We start from the raw sequence: 22,235 nt of genomic DNA, 5'->3' as shown, positions 1-22,235 counted from the left end.
ACTTTCCTCAAAGCGGGCCAAGCATCCGGGCTCGGGAAGGCGGCCAAAACGGGCCAAACAGTTGCTGCAATACCCATTTCTGCACTCTCTGTGCGCTGATGGTTGGGGGCGATGGAGGACGGATCCGGGGCTGAGTCGAGCTGGACAAGGTCGGTGGAGGGCGAGGGGACTCCGGTGAGGCCAGACGGTGGCCGGAGGAGGTTGGGCGGTGGCCGGAGGCAGCTGAACGGGACTGAACAAAGGCGAAACAGAGGCTGGACAACAGCTCGATCGGGCAACTGCAGACGGCGCACGACAGGCGAGCGTGAGGCGAACGGTGGCGAGGCGGTGTGCGGCGGTGATGGCAGCTTCGATGCGATTGCAGCTCCTTCAACCGATGATGGTTGCTGCTTCTGTTTCTGCTTTCATTTCTGCTCGAACCAGAGGGAGGAGAGGGGGCGAAGATGCGCGAGGCAGCAGGACGGCGGACGGCGGCGACTCCGGCTCCAGATGCTTGCTGCGACGGCACTGAGAGGAATCGCTGCTTCGACCTGCTGGTTCGCTGGTCTTCAGCTTCCATGGTGTCGTGCAGCTGAAGATGGAGATGCAGGGGAGAGAGGCAACGACGAGGAAGAAAGGGGGAACCGGTTTCCCCTTTTTCCTCTCTCACTCTTTCTCTTATGTCATCCGCACGTGAGCCACCATGGGCTGTCATCCACCCACATTTCTAGCCCAAAAATGCCCCTTCTAGAAGCCTTTAAATAGGCCAAAATGTGGGGTAAGTGTGGCATACGAATTTTGCTAGGTTTTCTTTCCAATTGGGCCTTAATTCCTCTTGAATTAAATCAAATTGACTCCCATAATTTCATTCAACACCTCATCATTCCAATTGGTATTTTTCCTTACCAATGTAGCCCACTTGCATCCCAATTTCACAATCCATGGCTTCAATTGAACGAAAACGGCTCTATTTATCCAGTCGAAATTAGAACCCGAAAATCTGGATGTCACAATGGGTGTGACATAAAAAATAAAGGGAAAATAAAAACGACTAGCTTGATATGATTCATGAGCTAGTTTAGAAAAATATGGATGTATAACATGTTGCTCATAAGAGCATCTTAAGCAGATTATTACTAGCAAATTAGCAATATTTTGCGAATGTTTGAAATGGCTTTTGTAGATTTAAGTGTTCTTGATCATCAACTGATTATATGCTTTTGTAATGAAAGGATGCATGAGAACAAAGTGTTCTTTCGACTTTTACGCTTCATGATATAATGAGAAGGGATGGTTTGGAGTTAAACACCCCATAATAGATTACTTCCTTGTGTATATTATCCTGGATACAAATATCCCTCCAGTGTAATACATTGTCCAATTGAGCAATACATAAAGTCAATATCCTCTCACATTGTGACTTGATATTGGCATTAGATTGTTCCTATTCTAATCTCAATTCATGATGTTTTCAGCGTGCCCCTGATTTTGATCCTAATGCCAAACTTGAGCTTTGTTACACTAGATAGTTGACCTACAGTTTGGTATATATTTCACGAGCACTTGCCTTAATATAGCCTATTCCGTCCATACCATGAGTCGTTTTTGTTTGCTTAGCGTTTTCGTCACTATACCGTGGTGTTATGTATTTTGCACCACATCTATGGCATTGGATGCAGATCCATTGTACCATTGGTTTACTTATCTGCTGTCTCCAATGCCAGATCAAGACATGAGTCTCTCTTGTTAATTGTACACCTTCCCCAATCACTCCTCAAAATCCCAACGCCATTCTTTTCTCTCCCTCTAGTCTGTGTCCACCCCCTACTGAGCCCTACAACCACACGCGGCTCGTGTCACTAACGTGCCTCCACTGCCAATATAAATTATGACCTTCTTCGCTCCACCATTTACTATTGGTGTTGACAAGGGATCGTGTCATGCTCCGTTCACCCTCTCTCCCATATCGCTTTAATGTCGGTCGCTGTCCCTACTTTCACATAGCTCTTTCTCCCTTTCTCATTTGAGGGTAGCCAAGCTTGCCAGAATGTCAAGTTTATGCCTTTGGTGGGTCTCAAGACCTCGCGTCGAGCTCCTCTCGTCATCTACAATCAAGTTGTCGACGATGATGAGATCAAAATGCCATCTCAAGGTTTGGGGATGCCTCCTACATCTAGCCTGTCCATTGAGATTTCCATGAGATCTTAAAGGCCATAATGGCTAAATTAGGTCATCAATGGTGGTTTGGAGACCTCAGAAATTTGGCGTTGAGAGAAGAGACAGTGAAGGAGAGAGTGTTTTGGGTTAGTAAATAGAGAAAGCAAAGATGGTCGTGGATGACACGAAGGAGAAAGTAGTGAGATGTGGAGGAGGCGACCGTGATGATAGGTGGCTGCAATGGCTGGAGACGGTGGCTAATGGTGAAGAAAGAGAGAGGGTTGGTTGAGTGGGAAGACTTGATGATAATAATTAGACATTGTAGTAAGCACACCGACAAGTGCAACAAATATGCATCCATTTTCCTTTTTTGATCATGTCCCATTTATGTCTTTGTTAACTCTCTATCTGTATCGACCAAAAAAAAAAAAAAAGAAAAAAAAAAAATCTGTAATTTGATGCCATAGCAAAGAAAAAAGATAAAAGAAAATGAGGTTTGGAGAGGAGGTAGGGGGTCTCGCATGGTGGCTAATGGTGTTGGCAACATGACTGCAACATAATTTCGTCGGCAACGTCGCCTAAATTCGATGAAGCATGGCTTCCAATTGATAGTGAGGTCACTCTCAACAGCAACATTGAGAGTTAGCCTTGACCCCATGATCTTGTGATAAGGTTGTCTCCATCTCCTTGCCTTTGGATTTGATCAAGCTTGATCTCCAATTGACCGTGGGCTCTCGTTTAAGCACGACATTAAGACTTGAGCTCGTGACCTCACGGTGAGGTCACATTCTAATACACAAGCGTGCGCAGAGAGAGAGGTAAGGGCAATGGCCCAACCATGATAATTAAGCAATACATTGATCCACATTAGCATTGGAAATGAAGAGAACTGGGCAAATAAGCAACTTCATCAAATTTTACATGATTACTTGGTGGAAATAGGTGGACTTAACTCCATACATCCACTTTCAACGATTATAAAATGCAATTATAAAAAACACACATAATAGGTATGGGTAGGTAGACTAGTTAGGGAGTCATTCATGTAAATTTGCTAGCACTACCTTTGCATGATGATTTTCTCTACTAGTGAAAAAGTTCCAAGATGAAATGAGAAAACTGATTTAGCTACATACCTATCATCCTCTCTTTGGCTTCGTAACTCACCTTGATCAAGTGTAATTTCCTTATTGCCTCAGTCATGTCCATCCGATCCGGCGGTGATTCCATCGAACATGCGACTCCAACTTCGAATACAGAGATAATGCAATCTCTAATTTTCATCTCTTGTTGTCGATCACCAGCTTCACTCCAAAGCCTCAAGTCTATAATGTCCATTGCTCGATCCGGAAGAGCCATTCGGACAAAGTTGTGGAGGTTAAGATGGTGCCCAAACGCATCTTCAATGGGTCTCTTTCCTGTGAACATCTCCAATAATAGAATGCCGTAACTATATGCATCCCCAAGTGTGGAAACCTTGTGTCCCATGCCATACTCTGAAAATTTCATCAAAACATTAATAGGAACAAACATACACTTTTTCTTGAAGTCAATTGTTTATAAAAAGCTTCTAAGTCACATGGGATTTTGCTTGATGTCCATTTGCAAGAGCTTGCCAAAGAAAATTGTGAGGGATCGTGCCTGTCACATCCAACATAGAGAGATGGCTTGCAAGCCCTCACTCACTTCACAATCGGGCCCACTATGCATGGCAGAGGCCATGGGATCCTTTGAGCAAGGCCAAGGGTCTCAAAGCCCCCTACTGGTTTTTTGCTTTCATTTCTCTCTGTTTAATTTTTCGTTTAGTTTCCTATATATGGCTGATGTTTGGCGCTTGTTGTATGAACTCTTATAAAGTGCATCAACCGTTGAGAAATGCATTAATGGTAGAGAAATAGGATTTTAGAATTCATAAAGTGCACCAAAGGTCAATTAACGATGTATAAACTTCTTCTCCAAAACTACTAAGTGCAACAAAAGTTGTCTCATGTTTGCTACACAAATTGCCTAAACATCAAAAGTGGTTTTGTCCTCTAGTAGGATACGGCTGAAAATAGAAAGAGAAGAAAATATGTTGGGTGAAGGCCTTGGCAGAAGTCTATGTGTTAACTGAATTTGAATAGTTTGTTTTTTGACTGGAAACATATGGGATCCATGTGAGGCTAATCATTTTCATGATACAAATTATGTTTAATACCTATACCACACTTTCTTTTATGCAAAGACGAGAAAAAAAATGCCTAAAAGAACAGGCAAAAAACGAACACAGTGGGGGGAAAAGAACAGACTTAGGGTGATTTGTTGACAGTGATGGATTTATACCTGTAAATGCGTAAATTTGTCTAATATGCTCTGACCAATAAGTTTAGGAGAAGTGATAGTTGGGTAGAGCCCATTGTGTTGTCAATTAGTGTATCCTCCAACAGTTTCTGGCATAAATGTCTTGTCATCTAATATATTTTTCAAATACTAAATTATTGGTCATGAAAGAGTATTTCATAAAGGAAAAACTACTTATTGTTAAGACCTTAAGTCATAACATTCCAAAAGAGATTCGCAATCTGTTTTAATGGCATGAACATGATATGAGACAAAATATGAATTATAAAAAGAAAATATAAATATGAGATGATACAATATGCTTAATCTATTTATTCACATGGATTAAAAATTTTCCACTCATTGATCAAAATTACGATGGTTTATTCTCATCTTAATTTAAAATATGATTAGGGCAAGCTACTTTTAATCTTTTCGTACAAAAAGATACGTATTTTCTTTTTCTGTGGAAGCTATTAATAGCGGAAAGAGGAATTGAGTTGTGAGAAAGAGGTGTTAGAGCATACAAATCATAACATAATGTCAAAAATAATCGTTTAGTCAAACTTTTGGCACTCACATATTACTATCGCAATCAAATAAAAACTAATCAAGAAAATATGACAGTTTTATACCAGGAGGCACATAGCCGATGGATCCTCTGACTACGGTTGAAGTTGAACTACCTTGGTCTTGAACTCCTATGGCTTCGGTAGACACCGTTGAAATGATCTTTGCAAGCCCGAAATCTCCAACTCGAGCCATCATGTCGTTGCCCAGAAGCACATTACTCGGCTTCAGATCTCCATGGACGATGGCTGGATAGCAACCCTCATGGAGATACTCGATCGCGGTAGCTATGTCAATGGCGATGTTTAATCTTTGCACTAGTCTCAGATTTCTCGATTCGCTACACTCACCATCTCGTCCTATGGTTCCAGGGTGCAGCCACTCCTCCAAGCTCTCATTAGCCATGAACTCATATATTAGAGCTTTGAAGTCATTGCCACAAAAGTCCACTCTCGAACAGACACTTAGTATCTTCACGAGGTTTCGGTGTCTAATGGTTCCTAGAGTTCGACATTCAGTGATAAAGCTCTTTGAAGCGCCTCTTTGCATTAGATTGAGCACCTTCATTGCCACCGTGGCACCTCCATCAAGAATCCCCTTATAAACCGTGCCATATCTCCCTTTACCAATCAAATTGGTCTCAGAGAATCTATTAGTCACTCTCAGGAGTTCTTCATAAGAAATCCTCAAGAATTGGTTCTCGAAAGATAATGAAGTGGAGGCATTGGTTGTCGTCTGCTTCTTTTTGCGATAAAAGATAGACATACATAGGAGCAACAAAGCTAAACATAACAAACTGCCAGCTACCACATATATTACTTTGGCCTTGGTTGAAGAAGACTTCTAAGAGCTTGATGATTTGCAAAGAGAAAGCTTCAAACTGGGAACACCTCCACAGAGTTCTGTATTTCCATAAATCGATACAGCACTCCCATTAAGAAAAACTCCACCTTTTGGAATTTGTCCTTCTAGTTGATTGAAGGTCAAATTCAAGTACTTTAGTAGTAAGAGCCCTGCGAGAAAGCTCGGGATTGGACCAGAAAAATTATTATTGGAAAGGTCCAGCTCTTGTAGACCCCGTAATGGACGTAAAGCTTCGGGGATTTCACCATGAAAAGAATTAGCTTCTAAGTAAAGTCCTTCCAATACCAAGCACTCGCTGATGGATGCCGGAATTAAGCCGGTCAGTCTGTTGTGAGATAGATCTAATACGCCAAGATTCTTTAAAGATCCAACTTGCAATGGAAGAGATCCACTTAAATTATTATTTGCTAAATTAAGGATGATCGATAAGGAAGAAAGATCCATGATTTCGACAGGAACAGAGCCAATTAGGTTATTATTTGAAAGAGCAAGCCCAATTAATTGCTTGCAGTTGCCGAGACTTTGCGGTATGTGGCCTTGGAAAAAGTTGGAGGAAAGGTGAAGGACATTTAACAACGTAATGTTACCCATTGAAGACGGTATCTCTCCCGTCAACATGTTCCCGCCTAAACCAAGTTTATGCAAGTTGGAAAGTGGTCCGATGGAATGAGGAATGCAATCAGTTAAAAAGTTATTTCTTAAATCCAAGAAAGTCAAATTGAAAAGATTTCCGAGGGCTAAAGGAATAGATCCTTGGATCTGATTGTTTGACATAGAAATCCGCTCAATTCTGGCGGAGAGATTGGAGAAGGATCTCAGCAACGATCCGTGAATCAAGTTAACTGCCATCCCGATACTGTTAACATTGGAACAATTAACTAAAGAAGAAATAAAACTCAAATCATCCTGCAAGTGGTTATAACCCAATTCAATTGTATAAAGGCCCTTTAGCCTTCCTAGATTTTTCGGTATTGGCCCATGAAAATTGTTGTTGGCAAGGTAAAGTTCCTCAAGACCTATGACATTCGATAACGTTGACGGAATCGTCCCGGTGAACAAGTTATTCTGGGCGCTAAGGCCATAGAGAGAAGGAGAAGCGGTGCCGACATCATTGAGAAATCTTCCCCGCAACTGGTTAAAACTAACACTGAATAATATAATGTCGAGATGTTTAAAATCCCTGCTGGAACCTCACCGGTTAATTTGTTGGAAGCTAGTTGGAAAAACGTCAATCTCTTAAGTCTGGACAATTCCTAGGTATTCCTCCGCTTAACACATTATCTTTCAGGGAGAGCTGTTGTAGCAGTGAGAGGTTTCCAATCGAACGAGAAATAGGACCTACAAGTCTGTTTCGAGACAAGCCCAAGAGTTTAAGTCTTGTTAAAGAACCAAGATCGGAATGAATTCTCCCCACAAGTTGGTTATCTATGAGATTCAGGTTCTCGAGGTTCAAGCAACGGGAAAGATTGGAGGGTATCGGCCCACCAAATGAGTTGTTACTAAGAATAAGAACATGTAGCCGAAGCAAGTTGCTGATCTGTGGTGGGATTTCGCCGTGGAAGCTGTTGTTCTGCAGAAATATGACCCTCAGAAAAGAGAGGTTACCTACATGAGGAGATAGAAAGCCATCCAAGCCTTGTGATCTCAGGACCAGAGATGTGACCCTCCCAAGATGTCTTTTGCTGCACAAAACACCTTGCCACTCACAATGATGAGTAGAATCATTCCAAGAGCTCAAGACTCTAAATGGGTCTTTGTGTATTGCGTTTTTGAAGGAGGCTAACGTGAACCGATCCGTTTGGTTTTGTGAGTATGCTTTGGAGATTGTGATTGAGCTCCACCAACACAAGAGAATAGAGTTGAGAATAAGAAATAGGTGCTTCCCCATCTCGTCCAGTGATCCACTTTCAGTCTGAGCTGAATTTATAAACCTCCTCTCTATGCACAAATCAATTATTGACTAAGTCCATCATGGGAAGTTCCGTAAACTTTCTCTCTCCTGAAGACTGAAGACTGAAGACTGAAGATTGAATAAATTATTATAAAATAATGTGGAAACTAACCAAATTTTGTAATTAATTAATGTGAAATCACCGAGAAAATAAATGAGAAACAATGAAGAACTCTTGAGATTTTTGTGGTTCAGTCCGAAAATCGATATCTATGCAGCTAGAAGAGTAAGCAGCTATAATCCACTAAAAATCGGAGAAAATAGAGTTACAATTACTTGCAAGTTCGAGTGTTTTTCACGCCTTGATTACATCTAAACTCACAGTGTTTATTAATAGAACAACTCATTATGTGACTCGCGTCACAAAATCCACCGATTGTAAGAAAGCGTTACTGGTGTGTCCTCTCGTGCGAGGATATAAAATAGAGACTTCAGCAGTACGTCTTCTTCAGGATATTAGAACAGGCCTAAAACTGTACGCGTTGAGTGGCGTCCGACTAATCTTTGCTCCCTCGGTTAAACATGGATATTTATCTTCAACAGAACCAAACCTTAAATACATTTAATAGTTAAGTAGCACCGCCCAACAAATCAAAATATGATACTGATTAAAAAGGAACACCATATTTTGAAATCAGAATCCTTTAAATGAGTTGGATCTCGTACCTAGTTCAAACTCAAGCCATAATTTAATAATTGGTGCCTCATATTTCCCATCAATTTAATAACGATTGGGAAGAGGAATAGGATAGGGACATGTAACTTATTTCAACAGAAATGACATGTAATTGACGACAATTACCCCATAGGAAAAAAAAAAAAGAGAAATGGAATAAGCTAACAATGCATATAACCATAAAACAAGAGGAAGACTAATGAAATTTGGGACATGTATGTTATCCTAGCACGCATGCCCTTTCCTCTTTTAGTCCTTAAATGAAACTGCCTGATGGTCTCCAAAATATCATTAGCCTTCAACCAAAGGCTTCATGGCCTTGGAAAAGCTTTCTCATCCGTAGGATTTGAATAACAAATAGAGAGCAGACTTGTCGAACCAACTCATCTTATATGATCAAAATTGCAATTTTATCCTTCCAATGTCACTAGACCTAGAAGAGAAAGATCGGTAAGAAATCAAGGAGAACAGAGCGGAGGTTTGGGAATAATTCCCTTCTTCCGACTTTGCCTTTTATTCAAACGTCACCTCGCCTCATATAGCTGATGTTAAGGGTTATACAGGCATTTTAATTATCAGTATGGCCAAGAAGTATAGCCAACAAAGCATATTACAGATTGCACTGAATATTAGAAGGCTGGCAAAATTTCCTTTAATATTTTTGCCACAAAATTTCCTTTAATTGAACTTGCCCCATTTATCACTTTTCCCCATTTTACAAACTAACGCGGATTCCACTCTTATTTGATGACATGCTGTACAACGCATAGTGCACCATTTCATTTACCGAGAAACTCAAGTCTCAGTACATGTAGTACTACTCTTATTTTAGTGTCTTGCTAGCTTTCAATTTTACGATAAAAATAAAAACAAAGAAATGTCGATGCTAAGATTGTTTTATGAATTAGACATGACAGATTGTTATTAGTTATTGAATATGACTTATAGTACACTCATAGTCTGCTGTGCGGTTTAGTATACTAATATTAACGTATAGCATAGCATCATCTAATGGGAAACACCATAAAAAAGTTGAGAGTAACAACAATGAAGAAAGGGAGGACAAAACCAAATAAAGGACAAATTAGTGCTTCATGTTCCCTGTCAACTACGGGTGGATTGAGAAGTCCAAGGAGATAGAGACTGAACATTCCATCGAATGCATTTTATTATGCTCTTCTCGTTGGGCCCCAGCTCATTATTACATCCGGTGTCTTCAATCGATCTCATTCAATTGAAAACACGCCCGACTATACTTACAAATCAAAAATATTCTCTTCACGCGGCAAGTTCATGAGATTTTATTTATTAGGGGAAAAATTTCAGATAGAAAGTGCTCCTTACAAGGTGTTATGTATTACCAAATTCTAGCTACAATCTACCTACAAACACGCTACTACTGTGAAGAAGCCAAAGTTCCAACGAAGGAAGGAGGCCCAAATTTTCGATGCATTCACACTTACAATATGTTTAGCATCTACTATTATTACATGTAGAAAATGTCGTCAAAATGAGGAAAGTATCGTGGTTTTCAAGGAGGACATTGGGCATATCACCCTCATGGAGTTCGTTTCACCCTTCATTCACGGTACTTATTCGTGATCAATCAAATGTGAATATGTGCAAGGATGAGAAGTCTTTGTGTCTTGAAAGAAGATCAACAAGGATGTTCTTCTCGACTTTAATGTGTTTGATTTCAAAAGAGTATTTTGAAAATCATAATAACCATCCAACAAATTGAGGATAAGAAACTATTTTGGCTTTAAACTTTATCATATGGGGAAAGGATGACTTCTTACTTTGACAAAGAAATGCTAAACAATAAGATGGAATTTTATTTCCTTAATTTCATAATTAATGGGTAAGGTTCCTTTCAATATAGAGTGGTAGTGATGTTTGGCGGGTGAAAACCATCCCTCTTATGTTCACATATATATCTCTTTCATTAATTTCTTCAAACAGAACTACACTCCAATACTTTTCACTATCATCAGATCCCAAGATTCGCTTGCCATCAGAAGGAACTTGCAATGGGGGAAGATACAACAACTTCTCCTTTGACACCTCAATTGCATTGATATGCTCTCTTTCCCATGGGAATGGATTCCTCTTCAAGAGCTTATTGCAATGCATGCATAAATTTAGAGGCTTTTGGTACGGAATCTCTAAGATGATTGACAATCCTAAGAAATTGTTGAACTTCCCTATGAGAAATATTCTAATCAAGAAACTCTCAGACTTCTTGGCCAATAGGACCACTATGGTAATATGTCCATTGAACTCATATGAGTCTAATTAAATTTAGATTATGTAAATCCCACATTGAATTTAAACAACCCTAGTTGAGAACTATGATGCATTAGATTGACATGAATCCAGTGCATTTTAAAATGTTGCCCTAACATATATACATATATATACACATACATGTATATATGTACATAGTTTTAATTAACATTTGAATTTTTTCAAAAAAATTACAGAAAAGTGGCTTTTCTCCATCATATCCTATCACTTTTTATTAAACAGTGATGAACTTGTTTAGTCAATTAGTAACCCATCAATTACGTGAGGACTGACAAGCACATTGAGACGATCACCGAACATTCCATCAAATGCGTATTCAATGTGTCCCCTCTCAAATTATGCCCATGCTACTTTAGCGACTATTAAATAGTGTTACTTGTTCATTTCTTCTATTTTGGTTCAAGATAAGTTTCAGAATAATCTTCACAAAATCTGCAAAAAATCACTTTTCGCGACAATATAGCTTAGTTTTAAAATGTCGCACTTATTATGATCAAACCTTTTCAAAAAACATAAATATGAATTAGATCTGAAATATCTTATTTGAGGTCAATTTGCTTCACCAGTATGTAACTTAATTTTTGGACTCCATTTAAGATAAGGATGATGTGGAAGAGATTGTGAGAAAGGAAACTAAAGATTGTGAAAAAGGGAAAAAAGAAATAAACGGGGTAAGATCAAGTATAAGAAATTAGCTTCTCATTATGTTTATCTTTCTTTCCAATGTTGTAACAGATCTCCTCTCGAGTTCGTCTCAAGCTGACACTGAAGTATGCTCTGAACATCTTTTGAATGCAAGCACAAGAAGTAAAGGGGCCATAAAGGAATTGAACATATTCGAACTTTATAAGGATGATCAAACAAATTTTAGTTTTCAAGAAGATCTACATGCAACTACCAAATGATAGAAGGGGTCCAACAATCTATTAAGCATACAAAAGTCAAATGAAATTAATCTCAGGAGGTTACATTGACAAATCTCCATCTTCATGGATTTTATTTTAGCGAGAATTTTGACTCTAGTGAAATTATATTAATAAAATAAAATAACTGTGGGTGAAATAATGAAGATCAATGTGAGAAATGTATAATTACAATATCTTTTGTTATGATAAGTTAAAAACTATTTGATTAGCTTCGACGATTCTCCAGCAAAAATTCAATGGCAGCTTGTAATAATGCTTGAGAGGACTTTCATGTAATCTTGAGAAGGAATGACAAGGGAATAGAAAACTATATCTCATTTTATTAAAGTTGCCCCTCTCTTTTCCCTTTTTAACAAACTTTGTTGGGAAAGAACATTATAAGTACCAAAACTTTGGTATGACGATCACTTTAGTGTCATAAACTTTTTTTCAACCACTTGAATGTCATAACTTTCATATATCTTAACTCATCATGAATTGGTGCCTCATGTTCCATCAAATGTGTTTTATCATGTTCTTTTTGTTGCTAGCCCTAGCTCATTATCACATCCAATGTATTCAATTGAAAACACGCCCAGCTATACTTGCAAAGTACAAATATTCTCTTCAAGTGACAAGTTCATGAGATTCTATATATTAGGAAAAATTAAGATAGAACTACTCCTTACAAGGTGTTATGTACTAGCCAAATTCTAGTTACAATCTATCTACAAACACGGTACTATTGTGCAGGAGCCAAAGTCCTAATGAAGGAAGGAGGCCCAAATTTTCAATGCATTTACATTTACAATATGTTTAGTGTTTATTGTTATTACATGTAGAAAAATGTTGTCTAACAAGGAAAGTATTCTGGATTTCAATAAGGACATAGGGCTAATCTCTCCAATGGAGTTATTTTCACCCTTCCCTCTCGATACTAATTTGCAATTGGTCAAAAGCGAACCTATAAAAGGATGAGAAGTCTTTGGTTCTTGAAAGAAGATATATGAAGATGTTTTTTCTTCTTTAATGTGTTTGATTTCAAAAGAGTACTTTGAAAACCATTCTAACCATCAAACAAGTTGAGGATAAGAAACTAATTTGGGTTTAAACTTCATTTGGGATGGGGAAAGGATGGCCTTTTTCTTCTTCTTTTTTTTTTCAGGCAAAGAAATGTTAACCAATTATATTGAACTCGAATTCCTTTATTTCATATTTGAAGGCTAATGTTCTTTGAACGTTGAGTGGTAGTGAAGTTCGGCAAGTGAAAACCCTCTGCTCTTATGTTCACAGATGTATCTCTTTCCTTGACTTTTTCGAGCAAAATTATTGTCCAATGCTTTTCACTATCATCAATTTCGCAAGATTCGCTTGCCATCATAAAGATCAGGCAACGACGGAAGATGCATTAAATATGATTTATTATCCACTCGTAGTTTGCTATGTGGTTTTGTACACTAATATTTAAGGTGATAAAAAAAGAAAAGAAAGGGAGGACAAAATCCAAAAAAGGACAAATTGACAAACTGAAGGTCAAAGACTGGACGAATTGGTGCCTCATGTTTTCCGTCAATTATGGGAGGGATTGAGAAGTCCATGGAGATGAAGACTAAACATTCCATCAACTGCATTTTATGTTATTTTTGTCATTGCTGCCCTAGCTCATTATGAGATATAGTGTATTCAATTGATCTCATTCAATTGAAAACATGCCTGGCTATACTTGCAAAGTACAAATATCCTCTTCAAGGGACAAGTTGATGAGATTGTATTTATTAGGGGAAAAATTAGATAGAAGTGCTCCTTACAAGGTGTTATGTACTACAAAAATTCTAGCTACAAGCTATCTACAAACACTCTATTTGTGAAGAAGCCAGATTTCCAATGAAGGAAGGAGGCCCAAATTTTCAATGCATTCACAGTTACAATATGTTTAGCATTTATTATTATCACATGTAGAAAAATGTCGTATGACGAGGAAAGTATTGTGATTTTCAAGGAAGACATTGGGCATATCACGCTGATGGGGCTCTTTTCACCCTTCCCTTACACTATCAATTCACAATCGGTCAAAAGTGAACATGTAAAAGGATGAGAAGTCTTTGGGTCTTCAGAGAAGATTTACAAGGAGGTTCTTCTCTCCTTTAATGGGTTTGGTTTCAAAAGAATATTTGGAAAACTATTCTACCCATCAAATAAGTTGAGGATGAGAAACTAGTTTGGCTTTAAACTTCATTTTGGATGGGGAACGGATAGATTTTTTTTTTTTTTGACAGAGAAATGATAACCAATCATATTGAATTCAAATTACTTTATTTCATATCTGACGGCTAAAGTTTCTTTGAATGTAGAGTGGTAGTGAAATTCAGCAAGTGAAACCGTCCACTCTTTTGTTCATAGATGTATCTCTTTCATTGACTTGTAGAAAAATGTTGTTTGACGAGGAAAGTATTGTGGTTTTCAAGGAGGACATTGGGCATATCACCCTGATGGGGCTCTTTTCACCCTTCCCTTACGCTATCAATTCACAATCGGTCAAAAGTGAACACGTAAAAGGATGAAAAGTCTTTGGGTCTTCAGAGAAGATTTACAAGGAGGTTCTTCTCTCCTTTAATGGGTTTGGTTTCAAAAGAATATTTGGAAAACTATTCTACCCATCAAATAAGTTGAGGATGAGAAACTAGTTTGGCTTTAAACTTTATTTTGGATGGGGAAGGGATAGATTTTTTTTTCTTTTTGACAGAGAAATGATAACCAATCATATTGAATTCAAATTCCTTTATTTCATATTTGACGGCTAAAGTTTCTTTGAATGTAGAGTGGTAGTGAAGTTCAGCAGGTGAAAACCGTCCGCTCTTTTGTCATAGATGTATCTCTTTCCTTGACTTGTAGAAAAATGTTGTCTGACGAGGAACATATTGTGGTTTTCAAGGAGGACATTGGGCATATCACCCTAATGTGGCTCTTTTCACCCTTCCCTTACGCTATCAATTCACAATCGGTCAAAAGTGAACATGTAAAAGGATGAGAAGTCTTTGGGTCTTCAGAGAAGATTTACAAGGAGGTTCTTCTCTCCTTTAATGGGTTTGGTTTCAAAAGAATATTTGGAAAACTATTCTACCAATCAAATAAGTTGAGGATGAGAAACTAGTTTGGCTTTAAACTTCATTTTGGATGGGGAAAGGACAATTTTTTTTTTTTTGATAGAGAAATGATAACCAATCATATTGAATTCGAATTTCTTTATTTCATATTTGATGGCTAAAGTTTCTTTGAATGTAGAGTGGCAGTGAAGTTTAGCAGGTGAAAACCGTCTGCTCTTTTGTTCATAGACGTATCTCTTTCCTTGACTTGTAGAAAAATATTGTCTGACGAGGAAAGTATTGTGGTTTTCAAGGAGGACATTGGGCATATCACCCTGATGGGGCTCTTTTCACCCTTCCCTTATGCTATCAATTCACAATCGGTCAAAAGTGAACATGTAAAAGGATGAGAAGTCTTTGGGTCTTCAGAGAAGATTTACGAGGAGGTTCTTCTCTCATTTAATGGGTTTGGTTTCAAAAGAATATTTGGAAAACTATTCTACGCATCAAATAAGTTGAGGATGAGAAAATAGTTTGGCTTTAAACTTCATTTTGGATGGGGAAAGGACAGATATATATATATATATATATATATATATATATATATATTTGATAGAGAAATGATAACCAATCATATTGAATTCGAACTCCTTTATTTCATATTTGACGGCTAAAGTTTCTTTGAATGTAGAGTGGTAGTGAAGTTCAACAGGTGAAAACCGTCCGCTCTTTTGTTCATAGATGTATCTCTTTCCTTGACTTCTTCAAGCAAAATTACTGTCCAAAACTTTTCACTATCATCAATTCACAAGATTCGCTTGCCATTAAAAGGAATTGACAGTGGGGGAAGATGCATCAATTTCTCTTTTAGCACCACAACTGCACCGGTATGCTCTCTTTTCCATTGGAGTGGATTCTTCTTCAAGAGCTTTTGTAAACGATGCATAAAAAAAGGCTTTTGCGGTGAAATCTCTAGGATAATTAACAATTTTAAGAGACTATTGAACCTAATTATGAGAAATATTCCAATCAAGAAAATTCAAGAGTTCTTGGCCAATACGATCACTAGGGGAGTATGTCCATTAGTCTCACGTGAAAATTAACCACCCCGGTTGAGAACTATGATGCACCAGATTGGCATGAACACCCATTGCATTTTAAAATGTTGCCCCAACTTGTCAAGTGTCTAGAAATGCAATGTTTCAGTGGGCATAGTCAGACAAGTATTTCAAGAGTAATGTTACATGTAAATTTCTTACTAAATGACACGGTGGCTGCATGGCTTGGCCATATCATAAAAAAGGTGTGAAGTCAGTAATCAATCTAAAGATTATATTAAAATGGGAATTAAACATAAAAGGGTAGGATCAATTAAACAAAATTTAACTTCTTATATTGTTATTTTTCTTTTCAATGTTGTAACAAATGTCCTCTCAAACATCCCCTCAGGCCTAGCCAAAATTTTTCTGTTTCTGGACTTAAAATAAATAAATAAATATATTTTTTGCCTAAAAAATCACTTTATTATCTAACTATTTTGAACTCGTTCATGACTTTATTAAACTATTTTGAACATAAATAACAAACTTTCTAAAGTTTTTAGATTTTATACCTATATTGCATAGTCTATTGTTAAAAAATTAATTTGGAGATGGGCCATTTTAGGCTTGAGCATCTCAAGCTTGAAGGCTCGGACTGGCCTGAAAAAGAGGGAGCCCGAAATCCCATGGGGGCCTATTCTAGCCGGTCCAATTTGGGCTTTCGGTCTTTATTGCTTACACCTAGAATTAAATGCCACATTGGAAAAAAGTGCTACATCATGATAGTCATCTCTTGAATCTCGGAAAGTGCCTCATATTTATACAAATAAAAAAAGTGACCGAGAATTAGAAGTGTATTTATAAATTAATAACTAATACTGCTGTTATATGCTTTCTTTGATTCCTATAAAGTGGCCGACCAAGAAGAGGTGGGCAATTACTTGTTCGTCGATAATTTGTTTGCTCAACATTGAGGGTAACTCATTAATAGTGTTTGTAGGCTGAAATTTTGACACCTAGTGACATGTGGACATTCATATGAGACATTATGAGGTTATGACAATAAGGAATATTTTTGCAACTTGGGATAAGACCGGTTGATTTCGTGGTTCCATGTAAATATAATGTTTAGCGAACATTTGAAAAGTGCCTCATATTTACGTAAATTATGTAAATGCTCAAGAAATAAAAGTGGATCCATAAATTGAATAATGAATAACAATTTTACACGGTTTCTTTGATTTCTAGAAAGTGGCGAATGAAGCATCTAAATACGTTAGTCCATTATATCTTGGTTTTAAAGTCTATCTTGGGCACCTGGATAGTTAATTGGATTTACTGATTCATTAAGGTGGCTAATCTAATTGGGTCTCCTTGTTGTAGTGGAGACAAGCAAGACAAGGGAGAGAGAAGAAAAAGGAAAAATAAAAATAGAAAGAAGGGGACGGAGTAAAGAGGGACAAATCGAGAAGATGATTTTGGGGTTTCCATGGAGATGAAGCTTGATTTTGTCACGTTTATGCAAGAAGATGATGCTTTTGGTATGACGAATTAGTTCATCAATTGAGGTGAGAATCAACTAGTTCCAGCTTGATTCAAGCTTGTTTTCATGGAGAATTGCTTCTCAATATGTGCTGGATATAGGTGTGTGTTGCTGACTTGTATCTTGAAGAACTAGATTCAATTTCTTCCTTCAGAAGCTCGGTTTTTAAGGATCGTAAGTCGTAAGTGTTTTTTTTTTTTAATAGTATTTATGCATTGATATAGACCCAACACATTGGGAAAAATAACACAAGTACCAACGTTGTCGAGATTTTAAGTAACTACGCTTACATGCTAACACGGATAAAGGTAACTTGTAAAAATACCAATATATGCAGATAAAACATTTATATCCAGGTATGCCTATGCGAAGCGCAGATTTTGTGACTTGTGAAGAAAAAAAATCAGAACTTCTAGTGTAAAAGAATGATTTTCTCTTCGAAATAGGAAGTAAATGTTTGGAGTTTACTTCTACCTCGACTAGCAACATTGGTAAGGTAATCACAATCGGCCTGTCCGTAGATGAACTTGGCTCACTGGTGACTAGTGCTGGGTCGTGACGCCCCAACTTCTGTCCCAAACGACTTCATTGAAAAAGACTAAATATAATGTTAAAACTTCCTTATTGGTTTTTAACATGCATGCGCAATACTGCCGATGAATGTTAGAGCCTAGATCTACCAAAATCATCGTCATCTACTGGGATTTGTTAACGAGCTCGGATTGTGAGCTCTTTTTCTTTCTGTAAATTTCCAAATAAAGGTATCTAATTTGTATTGCACCGTCCCAACAGTTCGTATTTCTAGAGCTTTCGCAATACTTTCCCAAAGTATAGCTTAATCATTTCATCCACCAAGTTATATACAACAACATCGTATCGATTCCGGTGACTGAATCTGCAAGCATAAAACTCGTAAATTTGAATTCACTGACTGCAAATTTTGGTGTGTTCTTGTGTCTTAGTATTAAAACAACGTGATTCGAGATAAAATGAAAATTTATTTGAGGTAAATTATAGCGGGTAAGGATTTTTCAGCTATGATGAGTCTGACCTTTCTAAGTAATATACTAGGCTGCAATAGATAAGATGGATTGAAATGGAATACAAAATTAGGCAACTTGACCATTGACACCTAATTTGTTATTTGGGCAAAAGCTTACTAACACTTTGTTCATTAATTAGAGCTGATATACTTGCTTGGTCAATTCATCAATATATAAAAAAAATATCGACGAATTACCGCCTAGTCCCGAAAATTAAACTCTACCTGTCCCGTATTCTTATATATTTTTATCTGATTTAATGGACTGCATTTTTAAGGAACTCAACCTAGATTCTATGGTGAGAATTCCTTCGTGGGTCTTATCCCAATTCTCTTTCTTAACTCTTATCAGCTTTGATAGTTTTATTAGTGATAGGCTTAAGGTCTGTCTGCCCATGTTGGGCCTAAAAGCCCGGCCCACAGGAATAGGGCCCGTGGATGGAGGGAGGTATAAAAGGGATGAGAGAGAGAGAGGGAGAACGCACCTTTGGCAAAAAAAAGTAGCGTACGTATTCTCTCCCTCTCTCCCTCCAAAATAAAGAAAACGCTAAAGGCGACCCCGTTTTCCCTTCAAGGCAAATTGACGTCATCGGATCGAACAGGACCGAATTCTCTTCCTCTTATCGGCGTTGGTGTTTAATCTGTGGCTAACAAGGTACGCTCGAATCCTTGGTGTGCTTTAGGATCGGTGATACGTGTTATTTTCCCGGGCTTGTCTTCCGCATTCGTTTTAGGGGTTCGATTTAGTGTCGAATCCAGTTTTTGGGGATCCGTTATTCCTAACATTGGTATCAGAGCCCTAGTTCATGTTTTCCCGATCCCTTTGATGTTTTTTGATTGATTTTTCGCGAAAATATTCGGCTGACACGGATCGGGGCGAGAAATCCCGACACCCGAGCACTGTTCGTCCATTTTTTTGAGTTTCTGTAAGTCGAAATCGATTTCTGAAAACATAGGATGAAAGAGCTCGTCGAGACGAGTCCATCGACGGGTCGTGCGTCGCTGGGAGACGCTGGACGCGCCCACACGCGCAACCAGAAGCCGTTGCGCGTGGGTGCCACGCGCCTAAAGCACTGGCTCGGCTAGCGCGTGCGCCACACGCGCCGGTCGGCGAACCGGCACGTGCGCGCCACCGGCCGGCGAACCGGCACGCGCCGGTCGGCGAACCGACGCGTGCTGACGTCACCGATGACGTCATCGTCGACGACCATTGGCCGGTCGATTACCGGCCGACGACCCGACCCGACCCGACATGAGCGGAAGCCTGGCGCATGCCACGCACATGCCGGCTCACGTCTGCGTGACGTCAGCCCGCGCACGCATGCGGCACGTGCCGGTCGGTTCGTCCGACCCGGCCCGACTTGTCCGACCGTCCCGACCGGTCCGACCGGTCCGACAGTCCCGACCGGTCCAACCAGCCCGACCCGCCGCCCGTTGACCCGGCGACCGTCGACCGTCGACCGTGGACCGTTGACCCCAAAAAAAAAAAAAAAAAAGAATTTGTTTCTTTTTCAATCATGCCTATGTGAGTTATAAGTAATCCATTGTTTATTCTGCATTTGCTGCATGAATCATGGAAAATTATGTATTTTCCCTTATGTACATTATGGATTATAAGTACTCCATTTTTAGTTCTGCATTTGTTGCAGGAACTATGGTGCGTTATGCAAGGATACCTGCAATCCCGAGAACGGACGAGGGAAATGCAAGACTTAAAAGGCTGATGATAGAGTTAGCTAATTATCGGTGGCATGATGGTGATTTAGTATCACATGTGGTTAGGGTCAATCAGATGATACAGGAAATCATCTGAAATGGTTATCTTATGCCGGATTTTGAAAAGGTTCCAGCTTTGATGAACACTCTTCCACCTGAATGGCAAGCAGTGTTAGATCGGCTATGGGAGGTCAACGTGGTCCTCAGGTTATGGAAGGCTAGTGGTAGCTTTTGTTAGAGAGTATTATAGTATTGAGTTGACTAAAACTTCAACCCTTAGATTGAGCGCCACATGACGCAGAGTGAATGCGCCTTGGAGGCGACATGAAAGCTCTCCAAAAGTTTTTCCATGGTTGGCAAATGTGCCTTCAAATTTTTCAGATATTTTGACTGATAGATTAGAAGAGACATTCCTTATTTATTTCTTAGATTAGTTTGAGATGTTTTTGATGTGAATATCTCTTTCTATGTTGATATTTTTCCTCTGTATATATTGCTTAGTGTAATGTATAGTTGTATTATGTGAAAACATTGTTATTCTTTTGGATGTCGAATATTATTTGCTTTTTGTTATTGTTGACTACTGTGGGTAGTTCATAGAAGTTTTTGTAACTTCATAGAATTTATTTTGCATAAGACAATTATATTAATAATAATTTTGAGTTAGGATTTTTGGAGGATGATTGGAAACATAGTGACATTTTGATTCTGAAACCTTACTTGAAATTGTTCATTGATATAATGGGTCTGTGCAAAGTGGATGCATAAATGATAGGCATTAATTATTCGTGCATATATGTCTGATGTGTTCAGATCGATGGTTTCAGCAACTAAGAACGTAATTGCTGATATGAACGGCAACAATTGTGAAATATTGAATATGAAGATTCAATATATGCTGGAAAAGCAAGAAGCACTAGAAGCTCTTGACCATGTTATGGAAGATCTTGAAGGTGCCGTGCGCCGCCTTGAGCTGGCAGAGGACCGCCTAACGGCATTTGAGCCGAAAATAGACATTTGCAATGCTGGTTCTAGCTCAGAAAGGGCTTTGAGCTCTAAGCGCAAGCGTATTGATTCGTTCAATATGTGGGAATGCAAAGGATCAAGTCCTTATTGCAAGAAATTAAGAGTTGACCAACACAAGAGAGGAAAACGTCCTCAAGTGAAGAAAATGTCAAGGGTGAGGTGTTACAATTGTGACAAGAAAGGTCACTATGCTCGCAACTGTTGTGAGCCGAAAAAGGTAAACACCTCTTGTACATTTGAAAACTTTGCTTATATGTCAAGTTCTACATTATTGGCTGAATCCAATCCTTTGTGGACTATAGATTCAGAAGCAACAGACCATGTAGCGAAGGATAGAGAATCCTTCGTGGAATTCCGACGATACCGACTAGAACTAAGTGTATCTATGTGGGAAACAACTCCAGAGCTTAAGTAAAGGAATTGGCACCTGCCAACTGAACATGCGTGGTGGACGCACTTTGTTCCTATATGCTCCGGAGATTCGTCGAAATTTAAGTGTCTATTTTTTTTATGTTGGTTAAGCTTGGTTTTAGTGTGAACTTCCATAATAGCCGTGTAGATTTGTATTTGGATACAAACTACTATGATTGTGGTCACTTTCTGGATGGTTTTATTGTATTAAATGTTGACTGTGGTGATGTCAATATTTTTTTTTTCCCTTTTCACGTCTTCTACTTCATATGATAATGATGTGATTATGTGGCATGCTAGACTTGGTCATATTGGCCAACAATGTATGAATAGACTAGCCAAAGAGGGCTTGTTGGGCAGCATTGAAAAAGTCGATTTGCCCATATGTAAGCATTGCCTAGTAGGGAAAACGATAAGGAAACCATATAGAAAAGATAAAAGAGCTGAATTTCCTCTGCATTTAATCCATTCTAACGTCTATGGTTCAATGAATGTGAGAAGAAGGCATGTGGCTGTTTATTTCATCACTTTTATAGATGATTATACTCGATTTGGATATGTCTATTTTATTTCTCATAAATATGAAGCATTAAGTTGTTTCAAAAGGTTTATGAACTTGGTAGAAAATCAATTAGACAAGAAAATA

At 38.5% G+C, this 22,235-nt stretch overlaps 1 protein-coding gene across 1 annotated transcript; it reads right to left on the bottom strand.

Annotated features, from left to right (window-relative positions):
- Positions 1 to 1,998: 1,998 nt before the first annotated feature.
- On the bottom strand, positions 1,999 to 5,790 carry LOC104455220 (putative receptor-like protein kinase At3g47110). Its single transcript, XM_010070043.2, has 3 exons — positions 5,091 to 5,790; positions 3,304 to 3,632; positions 1,999 to 2,157 (listed from the first exon to the last, which is right to left on the bottom strand). The coding sequence occupies exons 1-3, from the start codon at positions 5,788 to 5,790 to the stop codon at positions 1,999 to 2,001; spliced, it is 1,188 nt and encodes a 395-aa protein (XP_010068345.2).
- Between the last annotated feature and the right edge of the window lie 16,445 nt (positions 5,791 to 22,235).

This window comes from Eucalyptus grandis, chromosome 7 (assembly GCF_016545825.1).
Source record: "Eucalyptus grandis isolate ANBG69807.140 chromosome 7, ASM1654582v1, whole genome shotgun sequence".
Lineage (NCBI taxonomy): Eukaryota > Viridiplantae > Streptophyta > Magnoliopsida > Myrtales > Myrtaceae > Eucalyptus > Eucalyptus grandis.
Note: the sequence above shows the minus strand (reverse complement) of the source record. Positions and strands in the feature narration are given on the sequence as shown.

Coding starts and splice junctions, on each gene's coding strand:
- LOC104455220 (XM_010070043.2), bottom strand. CDS start 5,790: ATGTCTATCTTTTATCGCAAAAAGAAGCAGACGACAACCAATGCCTCC. Junction 3,633..5,090: donor CATCGGCTATGTGCCTCCTG/GTATAAAACTGT, acceptor TGAAATTTTCAG/AGTATGGCATGGGACACAAG. Junction 2,158..3,303: donor GGAAATTACACTTGATCAAG/GTGAGTTACGAA, acceptor CTCAATGGACAG/GCTAGATGTAGGAGGCATCC.